This window comes from Macaca fascicularis, chromosome 14 (assembly GCF_037993035.2).
Source record: "Macaca fascicularis isolate 582-1 chromosome 14, T2T-MFA8v1.1".
Classification (NCBI taxonomy): Eukaryota; Metazoa; Chordata; class Mammalia; order Primates; family Cercopithecidae; genus Macaca; species Macaca fascicularis.
In genome coordinates this window covers 74,122,257-74,147,066 of record NC_088388.1, presented here as the reverse complement: position 1 = coordinate 74,147,066, position 24,810 = coordinate 74,122,257, and the positions used below count along the sequence as shown (strand labels likewise).

The window sequence follows — 24,810 nt, the reverse complement described above, 5'->3', positions numbered from 1 at the left end:
GCTCTGGAGGTCAGAAGTCCCAAAACGGGTCTCACTGTGCCTCAATGGAGGCATGGCAGGGCTGGCTCCTCTGGAGGCCCTCAGGGAGCGTCCACCTTTTCCAGTTTCGCTTTCCTTGGATCCTGGTGCCTTCCTCCATCGTCAAAGCCAGCAGTGGCTGTTGAGTCTTTTGCACATCCCATCACTCTGGCTCGTACATTTCTGCCTCCTGCTTCTACTTCTAAGGACTCTTATAATGATATCAGGCCCACCAAAATCATCCAGGATACTGTCCCCATCTCAAGGCCTTAATTGGATCTGCAAAGTCACTTTTGTCGTTAAGGTCCCAGGTTTGGGGGATCAGGGTGTGGACATCTTTGGGGGACCATTATTCTGCCAACTACAGTAGACATCATAGAAAGATCTATTTAAACCATTGCTGTGAGAACTGGGCTAGGCCAAACTCTTTAGATAAAGAAAACTCAGACACTTGCGGGGCATGGGTTGGCATGGTCTGATGGGGTAGACATGGCCTGTCCCCTGGGGCCCTTGGTCTGATAGGTGTATGGGCGTGTCTGGGCTGCAAGACATGAGACAGGACAGTGGTGGATGTGATAGATGGCTCGTTCTGTCTTCTTGACAGATCCCTCCAAACCTTCCATGCTCTGTGACACTGCAGCCGGGGCCCGAAGACACAGGGAAGGTAGGTTACCCCAAGGGGACCATCTCTCTGGCTCCAGGACTCTCAGGTCCCCAGGTCCCTGGCTTTCTCCCTGGGAGGTGCTGGACACACAGAACCACTCTCCCTGTTGAACAGTGTTAGGCTAAGCTGGTCCCACCTTGGACAACCAGTCTCTCTTTAGACAGGGCAGCAGGTATGGGGTCAGCCTCACTCTCCCATTAAGTGATGGATCCAGAGGCCCTCCTGAGTGGCGTTGGTTGCAACAGGACCAAAGTGTTCTGAGGACCTACACCTGGCCTCACGTAACCCCTGGCAACCTTGAATCAAGGTGTGATCATCCCCATGTCACAGATGGGGAAACTGAGGCTTGGATAGAAGTGACACCACTAGCTGCAGATCTTTGAGCCCAGCTTCCTCATCTGCAAGATGGAGATGACAGCACGTGCCTCCTTGTCTTATTAGAGGGATACCGGAGAAGCCACCCAGGGCCAGGTCTGCACACAGTAGTAGTAGGTGCCCCCAGTCCGCTCAGGTACCTGTTGCTATTTCTGGGCAGCTGCCTGGATGAGGATGGCCACCCAGACTGAGGCAGGAGTCCAAAGAGCAGAGCCCTGTTTGGATGATTTGGGATGTCCCATGTCAGATGGAGGAGGCAGCACAGCACTGGGGCTGAGCACAAGGGCGTTCCCCTGCTTCTTCCAGACCGAGGAGGGCTGGGCTGTGGGAGCTTGGTGTTCCTGTCCAGTGTCCTCGCTTGTAAAATGAGAGGTAGGCTGGCTGTGTACTGGGGACCCTGCTTCTCCAAGGCCCTGTGGTCAGTGACCCCTTCCCCACAGGCTTGCGGTGTGGACTATGAAGTCAAAGCCTTCTGTGCGGAGAATTTGGAGGAGAAGATCCACAAGCGGTGAGTAGGATGCCAGGGTGTGGGCTGCCTGCTGGGTGAGGGAGGGAGACAGGATGGGCAAAGTCCAAGAGGAGATAAGTAACAATACCTGGAAGTGTGTGAGGAGGGGCGCACATTCCAGCCTTGGAAGGGCACTCTGGAAGCTGGGAGGTCACGGAGGGCTTCCTGGGGGAGGTGGCTTTGACTGCCCAGGTTCAGGCTGCCGCATCTTCTCCTTCGCACCGTTGTGGAAGCTTCCTCCCTCATCTCCCTGCCTCTCATTTCATCCCCTCCAGACTGCATGTCTTTTTAATTTGTTTTGGAAAAATCCTAAATTCAGATTGTGTTAAACCGTGAGCAGGCTGTTTCCTGACCATCCCCATTTTCCAGTTTTCCTCTTGGGAGGAGTTCAGCAGGGGTTGAGTGTGTGTCAATGGCAGCTTCTAAGTGAGGAGGAAGTGGAGATAGTGAACCCATCCAGGGCAGAGTGACAGGGAGCTCGGCCCACATCCGAGAGGGGAAGCATTCTCCAGAGAAGCACAGCCTGGGCAGACAGAGAGCCCAGGCTGGCAGCCAGAAACAGCTGGCCCGGATGTCTCAGGCCTGCCCCTCCTGGGTCAGGCTGTGCTCTGCCTGCCTCCTGGAAGAGCTGGTGGGCCCTCAACGCTGATGTTCCTGCATCCAGAGGCACTGTTCCCAGAGGAGGTTGGCTGAGGGCACAGCAGCCTTTTTAGGGCATGGGCTGAGTTTGCCACCTGGTGGCTATAGGGTGTATTGCATACATTTGCATCTGCAGCCCTGCCTGTGTGTGGGGAGATGGGACTTTTCTCCCTTGCTTCTCTGTCTCCCTTTTCCTCTTAAGACCTGAGACAAGGGAAAAGGAAGGGTGCTGTGGGATGTGGGAGGAGGCTTAGCAAGCACAAGAAAGAGGAGGTGACATTGAGAGCCACCCCTCTCACCCTACCACCAATGGGACATTTAAAATCCACACCAAGGAGTTACTAATAATAATGATATAGAAGCTATCATTTATCAAGGGCTGATTAGGTGTCAGGCACCATTCACAGTGCTGGGCTGTACGAACTAATTTAATCCTCATAGCAGCTCTAAGAATTAGGTCCTGGCTAGGCGCGGTGGCTCACGCCTGTAATCCCAGAGCTTTGGGAGGCCAAGGCGGGCAGATCACTTGAGGCCAGGAGTTCCAGACCAGCCTGGCCAACATGGTGAAACCCCATCTCTACTGAAAATACAAAAATTAGGCAGGTGTGGTGGCACATGCCTGTAATCCCAGTTGCTCGGAAGACTGAGGCAGGAGAATTGCTTGAACCTGGAAGGCAGAGGTTGTAGTGAGCTGAGATCGCGCCACTGCACTCCAGCTCGGGCAACAGAGTGAGACTCCACCTCAAAATAAATAAATAAATAAAATTTAAAAAGCAAAAAAAGAGATAGGTCCTTCTATCATCACCCTTTACAGATGAGGGAATGGAGGCAGAGAGGTTAATGTACCCAAGGCCACATAGTTAGCAAGAGGAGAGCTGGGAGTTTGACCCTGGCTCCTCCATTCCAGGCAATGGAAGCAGCTTATCTGAGCAATGGAGATGCAGCATTCCCAGCATGCCTCAGAGACGGCCTCACTGAGTCTCCCTCCCTCACCAGATCCTCATTTGCTCCCTGATCCCCTGTAACCTTCGTGGAGCCAGTCTCATCCATGGCCCTTCTCCCCTCCCTGGGCTTGTCCCCTTCACTGGCTTGCATCCCCCTGACTGAATCCACACCTCCTCCCTGAACCCCGACGCCTCCCCAAACCCCATTTCTTCTTGGGACCCCTGTCCCCTCTGCGTAGTTTTACATAATAGATATCTGGCATGTGTTTATTATATGGCACGCACAGTTATAGGTGCTGAGAGTACAGTTGTGAACACCTTAGACACAAATTTCTGTCCTTAAAGAGCTTACACAAATAGTGTCCTGTGTCACCAAAAGAGATGACAGAGGGACACTATTTGTGTAAGGTGACATAGGGAGGCGGGAAGTGACATTGTTACCTATTTGGTGACATAGGGAAGCAGGAGGTGAAAATGTAGTCCCTGTTTCAGCCTCCTGCTGGGTACCAGGACCCAAATGAAGTGCGGCCACGGGGCACTTCTGGGATAGAACAGGGGAGGATGGAATGGAGCCAGATAGTGACAGACCCCTATGCTGATCTCTGCAGTTTGGCTGGATTCTAAGGCGTTGAAGAGCCATGCCAGTCTCTTGAGCAGGAGAATGATGTGAGGCTTGCAAGGAGAGGGGATGAAGGCAGGTGACCCTGGTCCTCTTTCACTCCATCCATCCCCATTAGGAATTCTGTGCGTCTGGTCATCCGGAAGGTTCAATATGCCCCAGAGAGGCCTGGCCCCCAGCCCACAGCCGAGACCACCAGGCAGTTCCTCATGTCGGACAAGCCCTTGCACCTAGAGGCCTCCCTGGATAAGGAGGTAGGAGGCTTGAACTGGGCAGGGGGTGGGGGCTGCTCCACTAGGACCTGGGCCTCAGATCCCAGCTCTCTCCTGGCCTGCAGGGATGCCTCAGGTAGGAGCTTCTACCCCCAGCCCAAGGACCACAGGGCTCAGGGAATCTGAGACCTCTCCTGGGGGATTTGGAGAAGTCTCTTGGGCCTAAAGGAATGGCAGAGGGGGCGTGAACTTGAGGGATGTGATGGACTTCAGAAGGGAGGAGCAGACCCTCCCGAAGGTCCTGGACATCTCCCCCACACCTCCACCAGCTGCCTGCTTCAGGCCGAGTGCTGAAGGTCAACCAGCATTGCAGAGGGGGTACGGTGGGGGGCTGTGACCTCCCTGCCAAACCCTGAGCATCGGGGCGACAAGCCCTGCTGAAGGAAGGGCCTCCCCTCAAGCTCTGAATCAAACCCAGATGACTGATGCCTGCTGTGAGCTCGGGCTAGCCCCTCCTCAACGTGTGGGCACCCCCCCTCTCTTGGGGCATGGCTGAAGGGAAGTGCCTTGGGGCAAGATGCAGGTTGAGGCCTTTTTGTGGGGATTCAGAGCTGGCTCCCTCAGTGAGCTGGTCAGCCCCTCCTCACCTTTCCCTGCTTCTTCCAGATCCTTCCATGGACAGAATTTAGAGCTGGCAGGGACTTCAGATATCACCTAGTCCAACCCCTTCATTGCACAGAGGGAGACTCTGAGGCTTAACCTACCCACGGTCACACTGCTTTCATCATCGTCAGTGTTATTGTTGTTATTGTTGTCACGATTACTGGTGGCCAAGCCAGGGCTGGAGCCCAGGACTATCACCTTCCAATTCCATTATCTTTCAAGGGTCCCACCAGGGAACTGAAGGCTAATGTGCTTGGTGGCTTTCATGCCACCTTAGCAGCAGTGGGAAGTGGCTGATGAACTTGGGGCAAATGTCACAATGCCTTGGGGGATTCAGAGAAATCTCTTGGGCCTAAAGGAGTGGCAGAGGGGGCATGAACCTGAGGGATGTGATGGACTTCAGAAGGGAGCAGCAGACCCTTCTGAAGGTCTGCCCAAGGTCTGGGGAACCCCAGAAGATCGCGTGGGGGCTTTTCTCCCTCCCCTTTCCCTAGGACCTTGCTGTCCGCCCAGCCAACCCCATCCCTTCTTATGCCCCCCAGATCTATTACCATGGAGAACCCATCAGTGTCAACGTCCACGTCACCAACAACACCAACAAGACGGTGAAGAAGATCAAGATCTCAGGTACCCCAGGCAGAGGGTCAGCTTAGGGGACAGCAAGAGGCAGTCTTCCCAAGGGCTGGGAGTGGCCGAAGGATCTCCCCTTGTTAACAGCCTTGTATAAAAAATAGCCACTGAAGCCTGGGGCCTGCTCTGAGCCACAGGGCAAAGCTTTTGAGTCGGGTAAGGCAGGCTGCTTATTGGCCAGGTAATGAGCTTGCTCTTTAAGCCACCTCTTCAGTTTCTTGGGTTCTGGGCAAAGCTGTCCTTGAGGGGAAGGCTTTGGTTATGGAAGGAAAGGGATGTGTTTGGGGCTACCCTTTGGATGGAAGACAGGGGTGGTCTCATGCAGAAGTCCCCACTGGTGGCCTCTGGCCATTGCCTGGGGCTGAATATCCCCAACCCGGGACGCCTGTGAGACTCCATGGGAGCTGCATTCCTGACTCACTCCACCTCGATTCCTCTCCCTCCTTAGTGCGCCAGTATGCAGACATCTGCCTTTTCAACACAGCTCAGTACAAGTGCCCTGTTGCCATGGAAGAGGCTGAGTAAGTGGGCACAAGTCTGGCCTTGGGCGTGTGGGATTCGGTGGGAAAAAGAGAAGCTCTAGGTGTCCCGTTACAGGTCCAGGTGGCTCTTCTCCACCTGGCAGAGGGCTGGGCCTCAGACTTCCTTGCCATTCAGAGTAGATGATCCCGAAGAGCCTTTTAGAAACCATCCACCTGATTTATCTACAAGAAAATGCATGCTACAGTCAAGGAAGAGACCCACTAAAACTAGAACGACAAAACAAGAGCTAATGAATGTAAGGGGATTGGGGTTGTGGAGAGAAGATAATTACGTTGTACAAGAAACCTAGGTTGAAGGGAAATACTTTGTTCTTGAACTTTCTGGTAGCCAGGGCAAAGTGGGTAAGGCACTAGGTACACAGCTCTTGTTTGATAAAGGGGTAATCCAGCTCATTGGGTGAAAGAGGTTGTGTGGGGGACAATCCAGGTTTGAGGAGAACTACTATGGTTGAGCATGGACTGAACTTTGTCCCAAGCTTGTTGGCAGCTGAGGCAAGAGGAGAGATCTCAAGTGAAACATCTTTACTTGCCTAAAGGAAGTAAATGCTCCCATTCAAAGACACACACATTTTTTTTCCCCCCCTGGCCCTGCAAGTAATTTCTTGGAGCAATTACACCCGATATAATTTTACATGTATATGTGTATTTGTTTATATATAATTCCAATCAGTATTTCTTGCAACTTAAAACTTTTTTTTTTTTTTTTTTTTGAGACGGAGTCTCACTCTGTCACCCAGGCTGGAGTGCAGTGGCCGGATTTCAGCTCACTGCAAGCTCCGCCTCCCGGGTTCCCGCCATTCTCCTGCCTCAGCCTCCCGAGTAGCTGGGACTACAGGCGCCCGCCACCTCGCCCGGCTAGTTTTTTTTTCGTATTTTTAGTAGAGACGGGGTTTCACCGTGTTAGCCAGGATGGTCTCGATCTCCTGATCTCGTGATCCGCCCGTCTCGGCCTCCCAAAGTGCTGGGATTACAGGCTTGAGCCACCGCGCCCGGCCAACTTAAAACATTTTTTAAATGTTACTACATGGCCTTTGAAATAGTTTTTAATGTCCTATAGGTGAACATGCTATGATTAGATCAAGCATTCTCTGGTTATTGGATATTTTTCATATCCACTGTTGATTTTTTCAAAAAAATCAGAGCTATGAGGCATAGATTCCTGATGGTAAAGTGAAATGATCTAGAACCAGAGTAACGTATAATCCCTAAAGAGTAGAAAATCGCAACCACTGCAGATGGTGCCAGCGTCTGCATAACGAATACCAGCAGGGATGGCTGGGGAGGCATTTGCATTCACAGACTTGTTTACTTCTCAGGAAGCACTGTGGGGCTGGGGTTGCTGCTGCCCCAGTGTGTAGAGGAGGAAGTGGCTCAGAGAGATGTGACTTGCAAGCTAGCAAGCAGCAAAGCTGGGGTTGGAACACAGCTCGTCTGACTCCAAGGCTTGTTCACTATCTGCTGCATGACAGCTCTCTCATTGGAAAGGGTGGAGGATAGAGCAAAAGCAAGTAAAAATTGGACAGTCAAAACGCCCTATGTATGATGGATGTGATCAAGCAAGTAACGTTTTAATTGTTGAGCCTATATGATGGGTATATGGCTGCCCAAATAGCTTCATTTATGGTTTGTGTGTAGCTATAATTTTTTCTTTTTAAAATTTGTTTAGAGACAGGGCTGGTGCTTATGCCTATAATCCCAGCGCTTTGGGAGGCTGAAGAAGGCGGATCACTTGAGGTCAGGAGTTTGAGACCATCCTGGCCAACATGGCGAAACCCCATCTCTACTAAAAATACACAAATTAGTTGGGCATGGTGGTGTGCGCCCGTAATGCCAACTACTTGAGAGGCTGAAGTAGGAGAATTGCTTGAACCTGGGAGGTGGAGGTTCCAGTGAGCCAGGATCACACCACTGTACTGTAGCGTGGGCGACAGAGCGAGACTCTGTCTCAAAAAATAAAATAAAAATTAAATAAAATAAAAAAATTAAATTAAATTAAATGTTTAGAGACAGAGTTTCACTCTGTTGCTCAGGCTGGAGTGCAGTGGTATGATCATGGCTCACTACAGCTAGCCTCGAACTCCTGGGCTCAAGTGATCGTCCTGCCTCAGCCTCCCAAGTAGCTAGGACTATAGGTGTCTGCCACCATATCGGGCTAATATTTAAAATTTTTTGTAGAGATGGGGTCTTGCTATGTTGCCCAGGCTGGTCTCAAACTCCTGGCCTCAAGCAATCCTCCTGTCAGCCTCTCAAGTTGCTGGGATTACAGGCATAAGCAACTGTGCCGGCTGTGGCTGTAATTTATTATTATTATTATTTTTGATATGGAGTCTTGGCTCACTGCAAGCTTCGCCTCCCGGGTTCATGCCATTCTCCTGCCTCAGTCTCCCAAGTAGCTGGGACTACAGACGCCCGCCACCACACCCGGCTAATTTTTTGTATTTTTAGTAGAGATGGGATTTCATCATGTTGGCCATGCTGGTCTCAAACTCCTGACCTCAGGTGATCCACCCACCTCAGCCTCCCAAAGTCCTGGGATTACAGGCGTGAGCCACCGTCCCCGGCCAGCTGTAATTTTTTAAATGAATACGCTTTTCAGCACTGTGCTGCTTGACTTGGACAATCTTTTAGAATATCCCAGATTCAGTGCTGTTTGTGCATAGAATGTAGATAGATGTGCCTCTTTTGAGTGGCAGTGGTTCTCCTTGCCTGAGCTGGGCTGGCCCAAGTGGTCCGTGCATCTGGGGAACAGAGGTTGGGAGAGGGAGACTTGGAGCAGGCCCAGACTAGATATTCTGCTGGGCTGGAGATCAGGGGTGGGGTTGGCTCTGGGGAGGGCCATCTCCACAGCTGCTTCCCTTCTTCCCAGTGACACTGTGGCACCCAGCTCGACGTTCTGCAAGGTCTACACACTGACCCCCTTCCTAGCCAATAACCGAGAGAAGCGAGGCCTCGCCTTGGACGGGAAGCTCAAGCATGAAGACACGAACTTGGCCTCTAGCACCCTGTGAGGACCTGCCCTCCTAGTCCTGGGCTCCTAGTGCACCTTGCCTGATGGGGCCACACCCTCCTTGGTCCCCCCAGTTCAAAGACAAAGCTCAGGCTACCCTCTCCACAGCCTTGTCAGGGCCTGTCCTCAGGTGCTTGACTTGTCAGGGAAGCTGCCTCCTTGCTCCCATTCCTACCCAGGGGTGACTGAGAATAAGATGGACCACTAGGCCAGCTCGCTCAGGCAGTGCTGGGCTCTGCTACCATGCCTGGGGGAGGGCAACCTGGGAAGGCTTCCTGCAAGAGGTGGCAGCTTCTGACATAATGCCTTCAGTCAGATGGGGTGTCCCTGAGGAGAGACCAGGGTGGTGAGCTGGGTTAGACCCAACATGAGGTACCCCTCCAAGTCAGGGGTCCCAGGGCATCTTGTCACTTCTGCTGCACGGTCATCATGGATGCCTCTAGGCTACTCTGCTCCAGCAGAGCCCTGGCTATGGGGATGCCATCTTGCCCTCTTGCGAGTGTGGTCCTTCAGTGGGGCTTTGGCCTGAGTCTAGAGCAGCTGCCACTCCAGCACAGACTCTCTCAGCTCTCCTCAGCAGCCCCTGCACAGCCTCCCACTTACCTGAAGCTTTTTGCCCTGTCTCCACACTGGCTCACACCCTATCCACCTTCAAGACCCAGCTGAGGCACCACTTCTGTGGAGAAGTCCTTCTCTGACGGCCCCCACCCCATCCAAGCTGCCTGGCCCTCTGTGAACGCTGTGTGTGGCCGTTTCTGCCCATGGGTTGCTGAGAGAAGCAGAATCCATCTGAGGGGAGAAGGAGCCCGGCCATCACTGCGGGCATGCTGACCTGGGCAGGGAGAGGGGCTCAACAGGGCTACACAGCGAGCGAGTCTCACAGCCAGACTTGGAACCGGGGCTCTGGGTCCCTGCTACCTAAGGGCACTGCTCACCTTCCTCACCTCCACTGCACTTTACTGGACATGGTAGCTCAGTGGCCAGCCAAATGGGGGATGGATGGCCACTGCCCCCCAGCACACCCACCCCTGAGGTGTCTCGCCCACCTGGCAAGGCCCCTGAACCGGCTCCCCTGTGTCACTTTGCAGGTTGAGGGAAGGCGCCAACCGTGAGATCCTGGGGATCATTGTTTCCTACAAAGTGAAAGTAAAGCTGGTGGTGTCTCGGGGCGGGTGAGTGCTCTAGCCAAGCCCAAGACCCTGGTGTGCAGAGGGGAGCGTTGCAGATGCTCACAGGCCCCTGCCCCATTCTGCCTGTTTGCAGCCATTTTAGCTGCATCCACCTTGGAGGAGGAACCTCCTGTCCCTTCTGTTCCTCTTTCTCCTCCCCTGCCCGCTTTTCCTCTCTTCCTTCCTTGGCCCTCAGCCCCTCTCTTACCCCCGGCCATCTCTTTCTCTCCTCCTTCTCCTCCTCTATCCTGGGTCTGGGCTCACACTGAGGATTGGCCATGCCCAGGGGACGGCGTCCTCAGAGTCTATGCTGTGGGGTGCCCAGGGGTGCAATCTCCTCATCACACTGTGGGCATGGCACCCACCCCCATGCATGCCCAAGCTAATTTTCCGAGGAAACAGCTAAAAGGGCTCAGAACCCAGAGCTGGATTGCGGATTTACTAGCTAGTCAGCTTTGCCTTTTTACAGATGGTGAAACAGAGGCCCAAACAGTGCCCCAAACATTGCCTGAAATCTCCTCCCCTAACTCAGGTCATGGGCTGGGGTCATAGCAGTGGACCAGACTTCCCTGCCCTGGAGCATAGTTTGGTGGAAGCTTGGGGAGAAGAAGAAAAAACAACTACGTTTCTTTTTTGTAACTTAATTCATAAATTTATATGAAAAGATTGAAAAGCTAAATCTCATTAGACATTGGGTCTCCTTGATTATTAGAAGAATGCCTCTTGGCAGTGGCAGTGTGTAATCCTGACCTTATATAATAAAACATCTCAAAATTACAAATCCCAAATCCTGTGTCTGGTGACCTTTCAGGATCTGCAGTCCCTCAAACATTCTTGGCAACTCCGGAGTCCTTCCCTCTGCCTTTAGATAGCCCAGCCTCCCTTGGGGCAGGCAGCACTGGGGTTAATTTTTACACTGCCTTTACAGATGAGGATCCTGGGGCTCAGGGGGTTTGCTGAGCTGGGTCTGGATCCCAGTCCCTTGGGGCAGGGCTAATGCCATTTCAGTGTATCCCTGAAAGAGCAGTCAGGGCTGTGCAGGGGGGTGGGTGGGAGTGTGTCCCATGGGTCTTCTCTATCCGGGGGATAGCAGAAGTGGTGAATGAATGTGCTTTTTGTTTTCTTCCTCTCTCCTCTCTGAACTCTCTCCCAACCACTTCTCCTGCCTCCTCTGACCCACCCAGCCTGTTGGGAGATCTTGCATCCAGGTAAATTCCTCCCTTCCACCGTTCACCCACCTTCCTGGAGGGCCTGGAGCCCATTGGGTTGACTGACCAGAATCACAGGGCACTGGGTTGGAAGGAATCTTAGTGGTCATTTCAGATTGCCAGGTTCAGGTGTGAGCTGGGAGACACAATTTCTCTTTAACAAACCTTACCTTGCTCTTCCATCCCACCCGAGTGACAGGGACCTTTACAGAGAGCAAAGCCTGATTACATTGATACAGGGAGTGGCCCCCAAGAGAGCAGTTTGAATTACTGATCACCTGAATTATAGGAGCTTTTGGAGAAATGCAGACTTCATGACTTTCAAACTTCTACACTAGTGAGGATGAACTGCTGGCCGAGTGTTGCTAAGGAGAGGTCCTTAGGAGATCCTATTTTGTAAACAAGGTCTCCTTGCAGCCAGCTGGATGCACTTATATTCCAAAAATGCATGTACCCCAAACACAGCAGTCTGGCCTCCTCCTGTCACAAGATGGCAGTGTGGCTCATCCTAAGAAATCTTAGACTAATTTGACAGGTGAAATTCGTTCAATTCAATTCAGTTCCATATAATTCAGCAAAGATTTCCTCACCCCGGGCTTGTGTCCAGGCTAGTGCTGAGTGCCAGAGTCCCAGAGAGGAATCAGATGTGGACCCTGACCTTATCATTCCTGGCCCAGTAGAAGGTTAAGATCCAGATTCTTCCACTAAACTGTTGGCAAACCCACTCTTCCACTAGCTCCATTCTGAAGCAATCCCCAAAGCAAAAGGAAAAAAAAAAAAAAAAAGAGAAGAAAAAAAGGCCAAATAGCTCTGACAGCCTTGTAAAACCCCCAGGTTCCCACTGAGGGGAAGTAATGATTCTGGCAGGCACAAGCTTCACATTTTTATTTGATTTTTTAATTCTATTTGAGACAGAGTCTCGCTCTGTCGGCCAGGCTGGAGTGCAGTGGCGCCATCTTGGCTCACTGCAACCTCTGCCTCCCAGGTTCAAGCAGTTCTCTCCCTCAGCCTCCCAAGTAGCTGGAATTACAGGCACCTGCCACCAACCCCGGCTAATTTTTGCATTTTTATTAGAGACAGTATTTCACCATCTTGGCCAGGCTGGTCTTGAATTCCTGACTTCATGATCCACTCGCCTCAGCCTCCCAAAGTGCTGGGATTACAGGCGTGAGCCACCGTGCCCGGCCTAATTTTTGTATTTTTAGTAGAGATGGGTGGTGGGGGCAGCGTCTCACCATGTTGCCCAGGCTGGTCTCGAACTCCTGAGCTCAAGGGATCCGCCCACTTTGGCCTCCCAAAGTGCTGGGATTACAGGCTTGAGCCACTGTGCCTGGTCAAGCTTCACAGTTTAACTCAGCCCTTTAGCTGCCTCATCTCCCAGAAGTTCCAGTGGTTCTAGAAGACAGGCTATCTAGAACCTGTTGTTATCCCCATTTCCACGTGGAGCTCAGTGAGACTCAAAGCTAGAAAGTGCTGCACCAGCGAGTGGTGAGGCTGGTGGAACAGACCTTTCTAATTGCATGGCTTGTGCCTCTGACCACTCCATTCCCTGTCCCTTCCTCTTTCCCTACTGGGCTCTGGACAAAAAGATCAGTAAGATGTGGCTTGTGCCTGTAGGCACTCGCAGTTGGGGGGTCTCCTAGGGTGATGCCACCCCAAGCCGAGAGGAGCCTTCAGGGTTGCTTTTGTTGGTCTGAATTCTGCTACTGTCACACAGTGATCAAGGGTGTGGCTGTGGAGCCAGAATCTGCTATCACTTATCATTAATAGCTGTGTGACCTTGGGCAAGATATTTTAATCTCCTCATGTCTCAATGTCCCAGTCTGTACATTGGGGATAATAATAGGGTTGTTGCGAGGATTAAATGAGTTACTCTATGGAAGGGGCTTACAGTAATCCTTGGCACAGGGTCAGTACCATGTGAATACTTGCTCTTATTCTGTCCATCAGGGCCAAGTACAGAGAAAGCCCCATCAGAAGCACTGGCTGGTGGCTGGGTCTTCCCGACTGCTTTCTCCTGCATCCCCACAGCGTGGACAGCCTTGGGCCCTGGGGCCATCCTAAACCTGACTAAACTGACCTCCACAGTGCTTCATCCAGATTGCAGGGGTGCTAGGGTCACCTGAGCACTTTTACAAGAGTGCCCTGGAGGTGTCGGGAGATGGGATGGTGTGAGGGTGGGAGGAGTTCCAACCTGGAAGTTGGGAAGGGCAGTGTCAGGGGAGGTGAGGGTGGCTGTGGCGATTTGAGGTGGGCAGGGTCCCAGGGCACCTCTGGAGCCCTGCAGTGACCATGGTGCATGCTGCCCTGGGCAATCCTTTCCCACCGCTGGGCCTCCTCCCAGCCCATGGGAACCCAGGGAGCCTTCTCAGGAAAGGGGAGGCTTCCATTTCTTTTTGGAGCCAGAGGAAGTCTCCTCATCCAGCTCCCAGGCAGAGCGAGGCTCTGAGTGGCAGAACTGGGGCTGGAGGACATCTTTTGGATCTACCTCCTCTGATGGCAAAACCCTTCGCAGTCCTCCCTGACAGGGCGTTGACATCGAGTCTCACAGCCTGCGAGTCTGCTCAAGGCTCACTGGGTCTGGGTCTCTTTCAGTGATGTGGCTGTGGAACTGCCTTTCACCCTAATGCACCCCAAGCCCAAAGAGGAACCCCTGCATCGGGAAGGTGAGCAGAATCTGTGGGTCTCTGGGGTAGGGATTCTCCAGCAGCTGCCATGTGACCCTGTAACCTACCCCCCACCCCCCCGGTTTGCCCTCAGACCAGTCACCCTTTTCTCAGGTCCCCACATCTTTTGTGGGATCCAGAACTCAATTTGCTTCTGACCAACCAGGACACAGTGAGGCGTGGCTCCTGTTCCCCATGGGAGAGGGAGACCAGGAGTGGAGGAGGGAACTCACTGATCATGCTTTGAGCCTCTATCTTGCACCCAGGCATGGGCTGGATCCCGTTTGGAAGTAGGGGAAGGGGCTGCTTGGATAAGATGACCGCTGGACACACTATTATCATGTTTTTCTCCTTCTTTTTTTTTTTTTTTTTTTTGGTTTTGAGATAGTCTCACTCTGTTGCCCAGGCTGGAGTGGATCTTAGCTCACTGCAACCTCCGCCTCCCAGGCTCAAGAGATTCTCCTGCTTCAGCCTCACAAGTAGCTGAGATTACAGGCGGCTGCCACCACACCTGGCTGATTTTTGTATTTTTAGTAGAGACGGGGTTTTACCATGTTGGCCAGGAGGGTCTCAAACTCCTGACCTCAGGTGATCTGCCTGCCTCAACCTCCCAAAGTGCTGGGAGTACAGGCATGAGCCACCGCGCCCGGCCTGTCATGTTTTTCAAGTGATAGCAGATTGGTCATATTTCACTGAATCTGAGACTTTCAGTGAAGAGAGACAACATTATAGTAGATACGATTAGGAAAAATCTTCCATGGTTAAACTGTGCAGTGCCATCGACGGTAAGATACACTCCAAGTTCAGAGATGTTAAAATGTGAAGGAAAATATAAAAAAGATTGTCTGGTTGGGCACAGTGGCTCACTCCTGTAATCCCAGCACTTTGGGAGGCCGAGGCGGGTGGATCACGAGGTCAGGAGATCAAGACCATCCTGGCTAACACAGTGAAACCCCGTCTGTACTAAAAATACAAAAAAATTAGCCGGGCATGGTGGCAGGCGCCTGTAGTCCCAGCTACTCGAGAGGCTGAGGCAGGAGAATGGCGTGAACCTGAGAGGCAGAGCTTGCAGTGAGCCGAGATCGCGCCACTGCACTCCAGCCTGGGCGACAGAGCGAGACTCTGTCTCAAAAAAAAAAAGATTGTCTTAGAGTTGGTAAATGTCATACATGCTAGGAATTAACGTAAGTCATGTTGGAGACCTCCCAAAAGAAACAGAAGTTAGAGGATTTTCTGTTCTTCTGGGGCTGCAGTGGGGATTGGGGCCCTCCTGGTGCCCTCCTCCCTGCCTTTCAGATGCTTTGGGGTGTTTCAGTACCAGGAATGAGTCCTCCCCCCTCTCCATTCCCCTTTTTCTTTTGCACTCCTCATGTTAGTCTGGTTGTCCCAGGGTGGGGGCCTGTGCCTACTCGCCCCGTGCTCATCCACTCACTAACCCCTGGACACTCTGCCCACCCGCCCTGTGTTTAGTTCCAGAGAACCAGACGCCAGTAGATACCAATCTCATAGAACTTGACACAAAGTAAGCCGAACCCTGCCTGCAGACATCGGGGGACAGGGTGGGCCGTGGGTGGGCGGGGCGGAGGGGTCATTTGCATATATGCTTATTAACCCCTGAGGAGCCGCTGGTCTAACCCCGTCTGCTGAGAGCTGCCTCTGCTCGCCTCTTCAGCAACCCGCTTGCCTGCATGTGACTTGAAGGACCCTCCGTGCCTGTTCCTCTTCCTCCTGCCTTGGTGGGGTCTGTCTTCCTCCCTCGTCCTTGCACGTCCGTCCGTCAGTCTGTTCGTCCATCCACAGCGCCTGCTCAGCTCACACAGGGCTGGTCCATGGCCCTGGGCTCGGCTCTCCTGTCCTGCCCACGCCAACCAGTGGAATCAGGCTGTGGGGTGGGCAGGGGACTGGGGATCTTGTTGCTTCTGACTCCTGAGGACCAACCGATGTGGATTTCCCTGCGGTCAAAGGCCATCGAGTCACCGGACAGTGGCCAGAGGGGGAGGACCTGGGCCGACTGCGAGAACCACCTCCAGGGCCAACTGGTTTTCTTGCTGCAGCTCCAAAGCCAATCTTCCCTTGTCCCCCAGGAGAAATCTGGGGTGTGGGAGTCTCAAGTCACCCCATGAGGATGCCACATGCACTGGCTGAACCCTGTTGGGCAGGGGACCTGGATGGACCCCTGCATGGTCCTAAGTGGACATGTTTCATGGTAGAAGGGAACTCGCTGTTCTTAAAGGCAGTCCTTAGTCCTGAAACCCCACTTAAGCCTCCCCTTTCCTCACGAACAGGTCCTCTACTCCCCTATTCAGATTCACATCCTCCTACCCCAGCCTTCTCCTGTGTGGGATCCCCCGTGGGAGAATCGGAGCTGACACTTCCTGGGAGAAAGGTTCTCCATGGTCTTCTCTTCCACGAAGCCAAACTACTCCTTCCTGTCCAGACACGGGAATGCTTCATAAGGGCAGTTTTCTGGGTGGTGGGGTGGGGTTTACCAGTCTTATTCTTGGGGGATTCAGAACATGCTGTGAAACAACTACTGGTGGCCTGGCTTCTTAAGTCCTTCCTTGGGCTACAGAGCCACACTGCTCCCCCCACCTCCTAAAGAACCGGGTTACTTTTCTAGCCCTTAGGCACAAGAGTCAAATTCATGCCCCTCTCTGCCCCTTTCATGACTGGCCTGAGTCCTGATGTGACTGTCCTTACTGCCACAGGGGGCATCCACATGTGCCTGCCAGACAGGCCTTTCTGCTTATGGTCAGTCGCCGAGGTCAGAGACCTCACAGAGGGTGGTTCTCTCCCCGGCCCCAGAGCCACACTCTGAGTCACCTCTGGCCGGGCCTCTGGATAAGCCTACTCTCCCTGCCCCTGCAAACACGCCACATTTTCCTTGTCTCTCCCACTAGTGATGACGACATTGTATTTGAGGACTTTGCCCGCCAGAGACTGAAAGGCATGAAGGATGACAAGGAGGAAGAGGAGAATGGTACCGGCTCTCCACAGCTCAACAACAGATAGATGGGCCGGCCCTGCCTCCACGTGGCTCCGGCTCCACTCTCGTGCGCTCGGATGCTTATTCGTCTTCTTCCCGTTCTGGTTTATTTTCCCCTTTGTTCTTCCAGTTTCTACCAGGGGGGCCTGTGGCCTTCCAGATCACGGTGATGAACCTCTGACCTCAGGATTGGCCCCACATCACCATGCCAACAGGACCACAGCACACCGGCTCCACCCCATCTCTGCCATTGCCTCTCCACTGCCCTCCTTTTCATGCTGTCTCCCAGAAAAGCTGCCAGGGTTCTGGCCTTGGAATTGGACTTGAGATGGGGAGCAGACAGGGGAGGATGGGGCATGCAGGACACGGTGTGGTGGGCATGAGGGCTTGGAGGGGTGGGGATGAGGGCTCAAGACACGAGAGAAGATGTCCACGGTTCCAGGTGGTTAACAAAGTTCTGGCAGCTAAAAGATGACTGCATTGAAGGCCACCTCCTTCTGGCTGGGAGGGGCAGACCTGTGGACAGATTCTCAATGCCTTTTTGAAGTTCTGACCCACCAAAGACCTTCTGCCTTCACCCTCCTCTCCACCCGATGTCCCTCTGTGTCTGATAGTGACGTTGGTGAAAGTTTGTAGACCACAGGAGTAGAGAAAAGCAACTGGAGTGACTTTCTTACCAGCAGTTACCTAGACTGAGGCAAGCTGTGTGGACTCAACAAAGTATATTTCAGTAGTGTCAGGATGTGACATCTTAGCTACCTTGTATTTCAAGTGCATGGGCCTGTCTAGAGATATGCAGAGAGAAAAGCAGAGGGAGGGAGGGAGGGGGCCTTCAGCAAGCACCAGCCCACAGCAGAGTTAGCGGAAGCTCTTGATGAGGGTTCCCGAAGTGGGCCGCTGGGATATGGAGGCAGGGGGTGGGGAGAGGAGAGTCTGCCTTATGTCCCTTCCTTGTGGACTTCACATGGTCATGTAGGAAGTGAGGATGGGGGTCTAGCGGGGGCTGAGGCCACTAGTATCCTCCTGCTTCCCCCTGCCATTCTCCAGGGCTGGACTGAACCTGCAGACTGGGAGAGTGTGCCTGAGGCCACCATGCCGCAAAGGGGGTCCTATCCCAGAAGGTGGCAGCATCCATGGAGATATCCTCACCCAAAGGGAAGGAGGCTTCTGGGTAGCAAATAAGCCCCTTCTTTTCTTGGGGAGTTGATGACCTCCAGTAGCTCCCAGTGTCATGGGTACCCAGTACGCATTGGCTGGTGTTGGCGTGATTGAGACCTAGGGCAATTCCTGGAGCAAGAAGCCAGATGGGAGATGAGGTAGAAAGTGTTAGGAGTTATCCTCTTTGCCTGGCCTTTGAGAATAACTTACTGTGTGACTTTGGGCAAGTTCCTTCCCCACTCTGCGCCTCAGTTTCTCACTTGGGAAAGCAAGGAGTTTGACCAGATGATCACAATGGGCCTTCCTAGCTCTGGCCACCAAGAATTTGGGAATATTAGCACTCCTGGTCTGGTGGGTGGATCCAGAGCTGCTGCCTGGTCTCTCTGTCTCCAGAGTGGATTTATTGGACCTCAGAGGTGGCAGGGCCCTATGGAGCACCAACTCCCCTCAACTCCACCCCCTGCCCAGGACTGGGAAGGGATTGATGTCAGGCTGTGGCCATAGCTAGCCTGAGTTGCCCAAGGAGGAGCAGAGCATGTCTTTGCTGAGGCTTGGCTGAGGGGCTTGTGATAGGGCCTGCAGCACCTCACTGCCCCCTGTGGATGCAGACACCCTGAGGTTTACCCAAACAAATACATTGATTAGCAGGACAAGGGCTCTCTCCTCAGTTTCTGCTCCCTTCCATCTCTGTCCCATACTTGTCTGAAAAGGGAGACAAAAAAATCTTATGCAAGTGGCATCTCAGTCCTTTCCAGTCCAGCACCTCCTGGGCAGGCAGTGCGACTTATTTCCCACGGTGAAATCACCTGTTTCACAAGCCTGGCAGTGCAACTTCTGAGGCTCATGACCACTCAACCTAAGGGACCCCTCCCCAGACCAGAACCAAGTCAGCTGGGGCAGTCGTACTGCCCGGTCTCCCAGGCATCCAGCCCCTCCTAGAGCTTGCTGGGCAGGCTGCACCTCATCTGGGCAGGCACAGAGCTGATGAAATGCTGGAGCAGTGCATGGCAAACATACACCCCCCCCCCCAGTGTCTTCTGAAACATTTGGGGCTGACACAAGACCCTTTAGTGTTTGGAATGACCTCTTTCCTGCAAACCTCTTCCCCTATCCCTAACGCATGCATGGAAAAGGTTTGTCAGGCTGGTTTCCCGAGCCTCCGCCTCAACGTCACACTCACCCTTTTGGGTTTAGCCCAGTGTTGTTTAGCAAATTTCTCCAGCTGCAGGGAAGGATCAGAGTACTATCTTTTTTTTTGTTTTTCTCCTTGAGCCAGGACTGTACAAGGCAATGGCCAAACGTAGTTGAATTCAGCCTACCATCCTTTGCTGATGACTCAGCTCTATGCCAAGTACGGGAGACAGAGATGAGTCAGTCCCAGCCCCCATCCTCAGGAAGCCCATAGTCAGGGGAACGTTGTAGGGGGAGGTAATAGAGGGCAATTGCCTTCAGGGCTCCTGGTGGCTGCTGGTCCCTATCGTACCTTGATGTGAGTTAGAAGACAGTGCCCTTTCCAGGTGATTCAGACCCACACTAGAATGCGTAGCTTTGTGAGTGACACACAGGTTGGATTTTGGCACCCCTTTCCCCTTGGCCAGGTGCCCTGCTACACAGCCATGTGCTGCAGCCTCGAGGGACACACAGACCAAAGTGTTTCCTTCAGCTTCTTCCTGGAGAGGAAGCACCAGGTCATGTTTCCAAGCTTCTGGTCAACTCCAGGCACCACCTCCCAGCCCCCAAACATGGCCAAGTGAGTGCTTCTCTGCAGGGCCCCTTTCCCTTCTGGAGTCAGTCTGTCCAGGTGAGACCTTGAAGTGAAACTAGAGGTGGCGGAGCCTCACTAGGCCCCAGGCACCAGCCCACAGTACTGGCGGTTTCTATACCAAGCATTTGGGGCCTGCGCTGGCCAAGCCATCCATCACCGGGACTTTGTAGTGCACCCTGTGGATGGCGTGTGGACACCAGTCTTGACAGGAAGGAAGAGCATGGCCTGGTGAAAACCCACTGAGCAGAGGGCCAGCTGGCCCTCCTCAGCATTCCACCCAGGGGAAGAGTTCAGTCCCCACGAAAATGAGGACTGAGTTATTTGGCTGCACCTCAGCGTCAAAGCTCAGCCCTGCTAGAGTGGGTTCACCTGGCTGCTGGTTTTGTGGGAGAGTTCCTGACAAGCTGGTTCCTACGTGGTGCAGTAAAAGGAATTCTGTCCTGGAGGTCCCCAATGCCACCTCTCAGTCCTGGCTGTCACCAATCACCTGGGGGACTTGGGCAAGCTACTCAACCTCTGGGGCTCAGTTTCCCTAACTGTAAAATGGGATTATAATCCCTTCCCTTCCTGACGCAGGAATTGTTATGAGGCCCAGATGAGACGAAAGTCAGCGGTCAGGGCTCTAAGTTGAACATGGCTGCATGGGTGTGGCCCTGCCACTGCAGGGATGGCCCAAGGTCACACAGGAAGTTTGCTGCGGGAGAAGCCCTCCCCACCAGTCTTCATCACTTGCCCTGCTTCTCACTTAGGTAGATGTCAGCCAGAATGAGACACAGCTAATTTGGCTTTGATGACCTAGCTGAGCAGGAAATTTAGACACGATTCAGGAATATCATGCCCAAAAATAGTGGTCCCATCAACCAGGACACAGAGGGAAGACATGGATATTGTCAGTGAGTGGTGGAGGCGGACATCTCGGACCCTCGTAGGTCTGGAGTCACATCTCCCATCTGTCAGAACCCCACAGAGGCCAAGGGGCCTTAGCTCTGACCCCAGGTTAAAGAGAGCCACCAGCCCCCAGGCTCAGGGAGCTGAAATCACCCATCTGCAGAAAATCTAAGGGCAAGGAGAAATAGAAATTGCCTGTTCCTTCCCTTGAAAGTGTAAGGCCTCTTGTGGGATCAGCTGGAGCTACCACGGCTTCTCAGTGACATTGGGAGGGTTTCAGGCCCAGGGAAAACCTAAGCCTTTTGCCCTGAGAGCTGAGCCACAGCGGATGCATTCCCCCAGTGGCGTCAGCAGTCCAGAGCGGCAGCTTCTCTCCTGCCAGTCACTGGGGACTGGTTGTTCTCCATCCATCCAGGAGGAAGGGTTTAGGTCCCAGTCTTACACTCTTAAAGGGTCTCATGGACATAGGCCTATGCCTGTTCTGATACGTATATTTTTTAAACTCAAAAGGACCAAAACAGACTCCTGAACCCTCATCTATATGGCCTTACGGCCTGCATTGGGCCTGGTGTGTCTTCCTGGCCCAGGCAGCTCCATCACTTCTGCCATCCCTTCTGGACTAAAGTTGCAGGATCCCCGCCTCTACCACTTCCCCAGAGGGTCACTGCACAGCGGCTTCAAAGAGAGGCCCTGTTGAAGGGGAAACATCCTCCCCCCATCACACTCCCAACTCGTCACCCCAAAAGGGAAGTCAAAGCACAGGTCTGTGGGGCCCACGGTTTGTAGACACTGATACAGTGGTTTTTTTTTTTTTTTTTTGAGACGGAGTCTCCCTCTGTCGCCCAGGCTGGAGTGCAGTGGCCCGATCTCAGCTCACTGCAAGCTCCGCCTCCCGGGTTCGGGCCATTCTCCTGTCTCAGCCTCCTGAGTAGCTGGGACTACAGGCGCCCGCCACCTCGCCCGGCTAGATTTTTGTATTTTTTAGTAGAGACGGGGTTTCACCGTGTTAGCCAGGATGGTCTCGATCTCCTGACCTCGTGATCCGCCCGTCTCGGCCTCCCAAAGTGCTGGGATTACAGGCTTGAGCCACCGCGCCCGGCCGATACAGTGGTTTTCAAACCAGGTGCTGCGGAACCCCTGGTATTCCACAGAGCTTTGTCAGGGGATGCTAAGGTGGGAAGATGGGAGTGGAGGTAAAGGATAGGTTTCCAGCCCTCCTCCCATTTCCACCTCCACCAGAACAACTCTGCTTTTATTTGTCTTGCCTACTGAGATTTCATTTTCAAGCTTTCTTTGAAGAAAAACTTCAAACCACCATCTCCAGGTTTGATCTTAGACCAGCCAGCACAGGTTCTATTCTTGCTGCTCATGTTGGAATGGCTCCAGCATTCCAGTACAAAGTGTCTTTGTGTTGGAACCTGACACACACACACACACGTACATAGTTGATGTTTTTTCTAGCCAACCCACCCTGAAGCTCTGGCCAAGATTTGATTTGAACAGGGACCTGGTGCTCAGTGGGGATGGGTCTTGACCCTGATATTGGCCCATGAGGCATGGGGAGCTCTGCAGCAAGGAAAGAGGCTCAATCCCCCACCTAGGACTTGTGTCTGCACCCCTGCCTGACACCCCACTTTCCTGGCCCAGGCCCAAGGGACAGCAGGAGAAGCAGTGTGATGGAGAGACAGCCTAGGGTTAAATTCATCTTTACACAGAGCCAGATGGATGGAAATCTTGGCTCACATAAAAGACAGACTCAGGGAGGATTTTATGACAAAATCCCTCCTTTGAGGGCAGGATTCCCCCAGGAATCCTGTACACTTTAGTGAGACATGGATCAGCCCGTGGTACAAAGTCCTGCCTGCCCTGCCCCCCACTCCCACCCCACAAGGAATTCTAGGTGAAAATGTGAAGCTCAGGGCACAGCAAGCGCATGACATGGGTGTATTACATTAGGTCCGAGTGTGTCCTTAGTTTCCCTGTGTGTAAAATGAGGCTAGTGCCAGGCTCTTCCCACCTCACTGCGACAATTGCAAGGGTCATAGGAGAGTTGGGTATGATAGGTGGTCATATGAGGTGGTGGGTATAAGAAGTGGGTGCCTCACAAACTCGGGGTGTGGTCCTGACCTGCATGGCAGATGAGGAGAGCACTTGGGAACGAGCATAGGAAGTGCCGTCTTCCCAGGCATCTCTGCTCCGTGTTAAGGTCTAGCCACAGACGCTATGGGACCTGCCTCTTCCTATGGAATGGGGGCCTGCATGGATTGTGTCCTGGGGCAGGAGTGAGGGATGGCTGGGAAGAATCTGCAGCTCTGTGGCCCTTGTGTTGAGTGATTATTTTGTGACACTCTCATTCCTGGACCACCTGCCAGGTTTATCTGTTATACCTGTGGCATTCTTATGTCAGACAAATTATTATAGTTTATTCAACTCTAACAAATGAACAAAAGAATAATAAATAGGAAGCCATTAAAGGTCTTTTGTGGCAGAGGATGCTGGCTGCGCTTTCATTTTTGTCTCATAAGCCCATGGCAGGTCAAAGACCAAGAAATGCTGCCCTGCTGTCCTGGACTGGCAGATGGCTCTCATGACTGGGTGAGGAGCTCTCTTCCCTTGTCTGTGGCCCCAGCTCCAGCTTGGTCCTTGTACCAACTTGGGGAGACTGCCAAGAACTTTTCTCTGTCCCTCTTCTGTCACTTTTCAGCCTTATGGCCTTGGGAAGCTGGCAAACCTCTCATCCCTCCCAGATACCACAGGATTTCATGACCCATGGTTTGCTCTGGGGGTGAAGCCATCCTATCTTCTATCTTTGGCACCACACTGACCACATCAGCGGGAGTCCTCACCCCAGCCACAGCCCTGGTTCTTGTTCACTTATCTCCTGCTCTGCTGGGTCTTCCTGAAGTCACTTCAGTTTTCTAAGACTTACCTGCCACCTGGTCTAACAGAACATATGGGAGGAGTAAGGATATCAGTGAGGAAGGGTTGATGTTCCAATAGATAATGTACTGTATTAACACGAAAGGAAGACGCCCATGCATATAAGATGACTTTCCTAGAAAATATATGAAATATATTTATATATTTCATACACACACACACACACACACACACACACACACACATTTCTGCCTCTTGGGTTTAAGAGATTCTCATGTCTCAGCCTCCCTAGTAACTGGGATTACAAGTGTGTACCAACACGTCCATCTAATTTTTGTATTTTTTGTAGAGAGGATTTTCCCATGTTGGCCAGGCTGGTCTTGAACTCCTGGTGAACAACATATTTTTTAACATTCCTGTAAAATACTGTGCAATGTAGATCAGAGCATTGCCCTCCTAGTTGGCCAGAAGGGAGCCTGTTTCCTCTGATGTTCCCTTCCTGTCAAGAGTAGGGCAGTGGGAAGACATTGACACTTGAATCAGGAGACATGAGCTACAGCTTTTGTTCAGCTGCCCTCCCATATGGACTGTGTCAGTCTGAGTCCAGATAAGCAGTCTATCCCTGTAGCAAGAATTTAATTGGGCCAGATGCAGTCACTCATGCCTGTAATCCCAGCACTTTGGGAGGCTAAGGCAGGAGAATCTCTTGAGGCCAGGAGTTCAAAACCAGCTAGGACAACATAGGGAAACCCCTCATCTCTCAAAAAAAAAAAAAAAAAAAAAAAAAAAAAAAAGAAAAGAAAAGAAAAGCCAAGAGTAGTAGTGTATGCTTGTAGTCCCAACTACTTGGGAGGCCAAGGCAGGAGGATCCCTTGAACCCAGAAGTTCAAGGCTGCAGTGAACTATGATCATACCACTGCACTCCAGCCTGGGTGGCAGAGCGACAAATTGTCACTTAAAAAAAAAAAAAAAAGCTAGGTGCAGTGACTCACTCTTTGGGAGGCTTGCTTGAGCCCAGGACCAGCCTGGACAACATAGTGAGACTTCATCTCAAATTTTTTAAGATTAAAAAAAAAAAAAGAAAGCAATTTAATTGGGGAAATGTTTATTAAATGTTGGATGAGATGAAAGTGCAAATGGGGTTTGAGACCACCCAAAGATGTGGCACAATAGGAGACCGTTACTACCCCTAGTGTGGAGGGACAAGGAGAGGAGCTGAGGAACCAGAGCAGCCTAGCAGGAACATGGAGGAAGAGGGTATCTATGAAA

At 52.4% G+C, this 24,810-nt stretch overlaps 1 protein-coding gene across 12 annotated transcripts in view; it reads left to right on the top strand.

The window, feature by feature from the left end:
• The window catches only part of ARRB1 (arrestin beta 1), a 95,854-nt gene extending 72,700 nt beyond the window's left edge, over positions 1–23,154 (top strand). For 2 of the 12 annotated variants that reach the window (XR_012423518.1, XR_012423519.1), the window contains exons 6-16: positions 623–682; positions 1,498–1,565; positions 3,886–4,021; positions 5,185–5,269; positions 5,721–5,793; positions 8,681–8,818; positions 9,910–9,993; positions 11,175–11,198; positions 13,149–13,864; positions 15,335–15,386; positions 16,765–17,589. Coding sequence is in view for 10 of the 12 variants with exons in the window: in XM_005579095.4 (XP_005579152.1) it covers positions 623–682; positions 1,498–1,565; positions 3,886–4,021; positions 5,185–5,269; positions 5,721–5,793; positions 8,681–8,818; positions 9,910–9,993; positions 11,175–11,198; positions 13,794–13,864; positions 15,335–15,386; positions 16,765–16,876 (903 nt within the window). In the remaining 2 variants the exon portion in view is untranslated. Of the gene's footprint in view, positions 1–622; positions 683–1,497; positions 1,566–3,885; positions 4,022–5,184; positions 5,270–5,720; positions 5,794–8,680; positions 8,819–9,909; positions 9,994–11,174; positions 11,199–13,148; positions 13,865–15,334; positions 15,387–15,483 lie in introns of all 12 variants that reach the window. The other 10 variants (XM_005579095.4, XM_065528731.1, XM_045371299.2 and 7 more) reach the window with 7 other exon arrangements.
• The last annotated feature ends 1,656 nt before the right edge of the window (positions 23,155–24,810 follow it).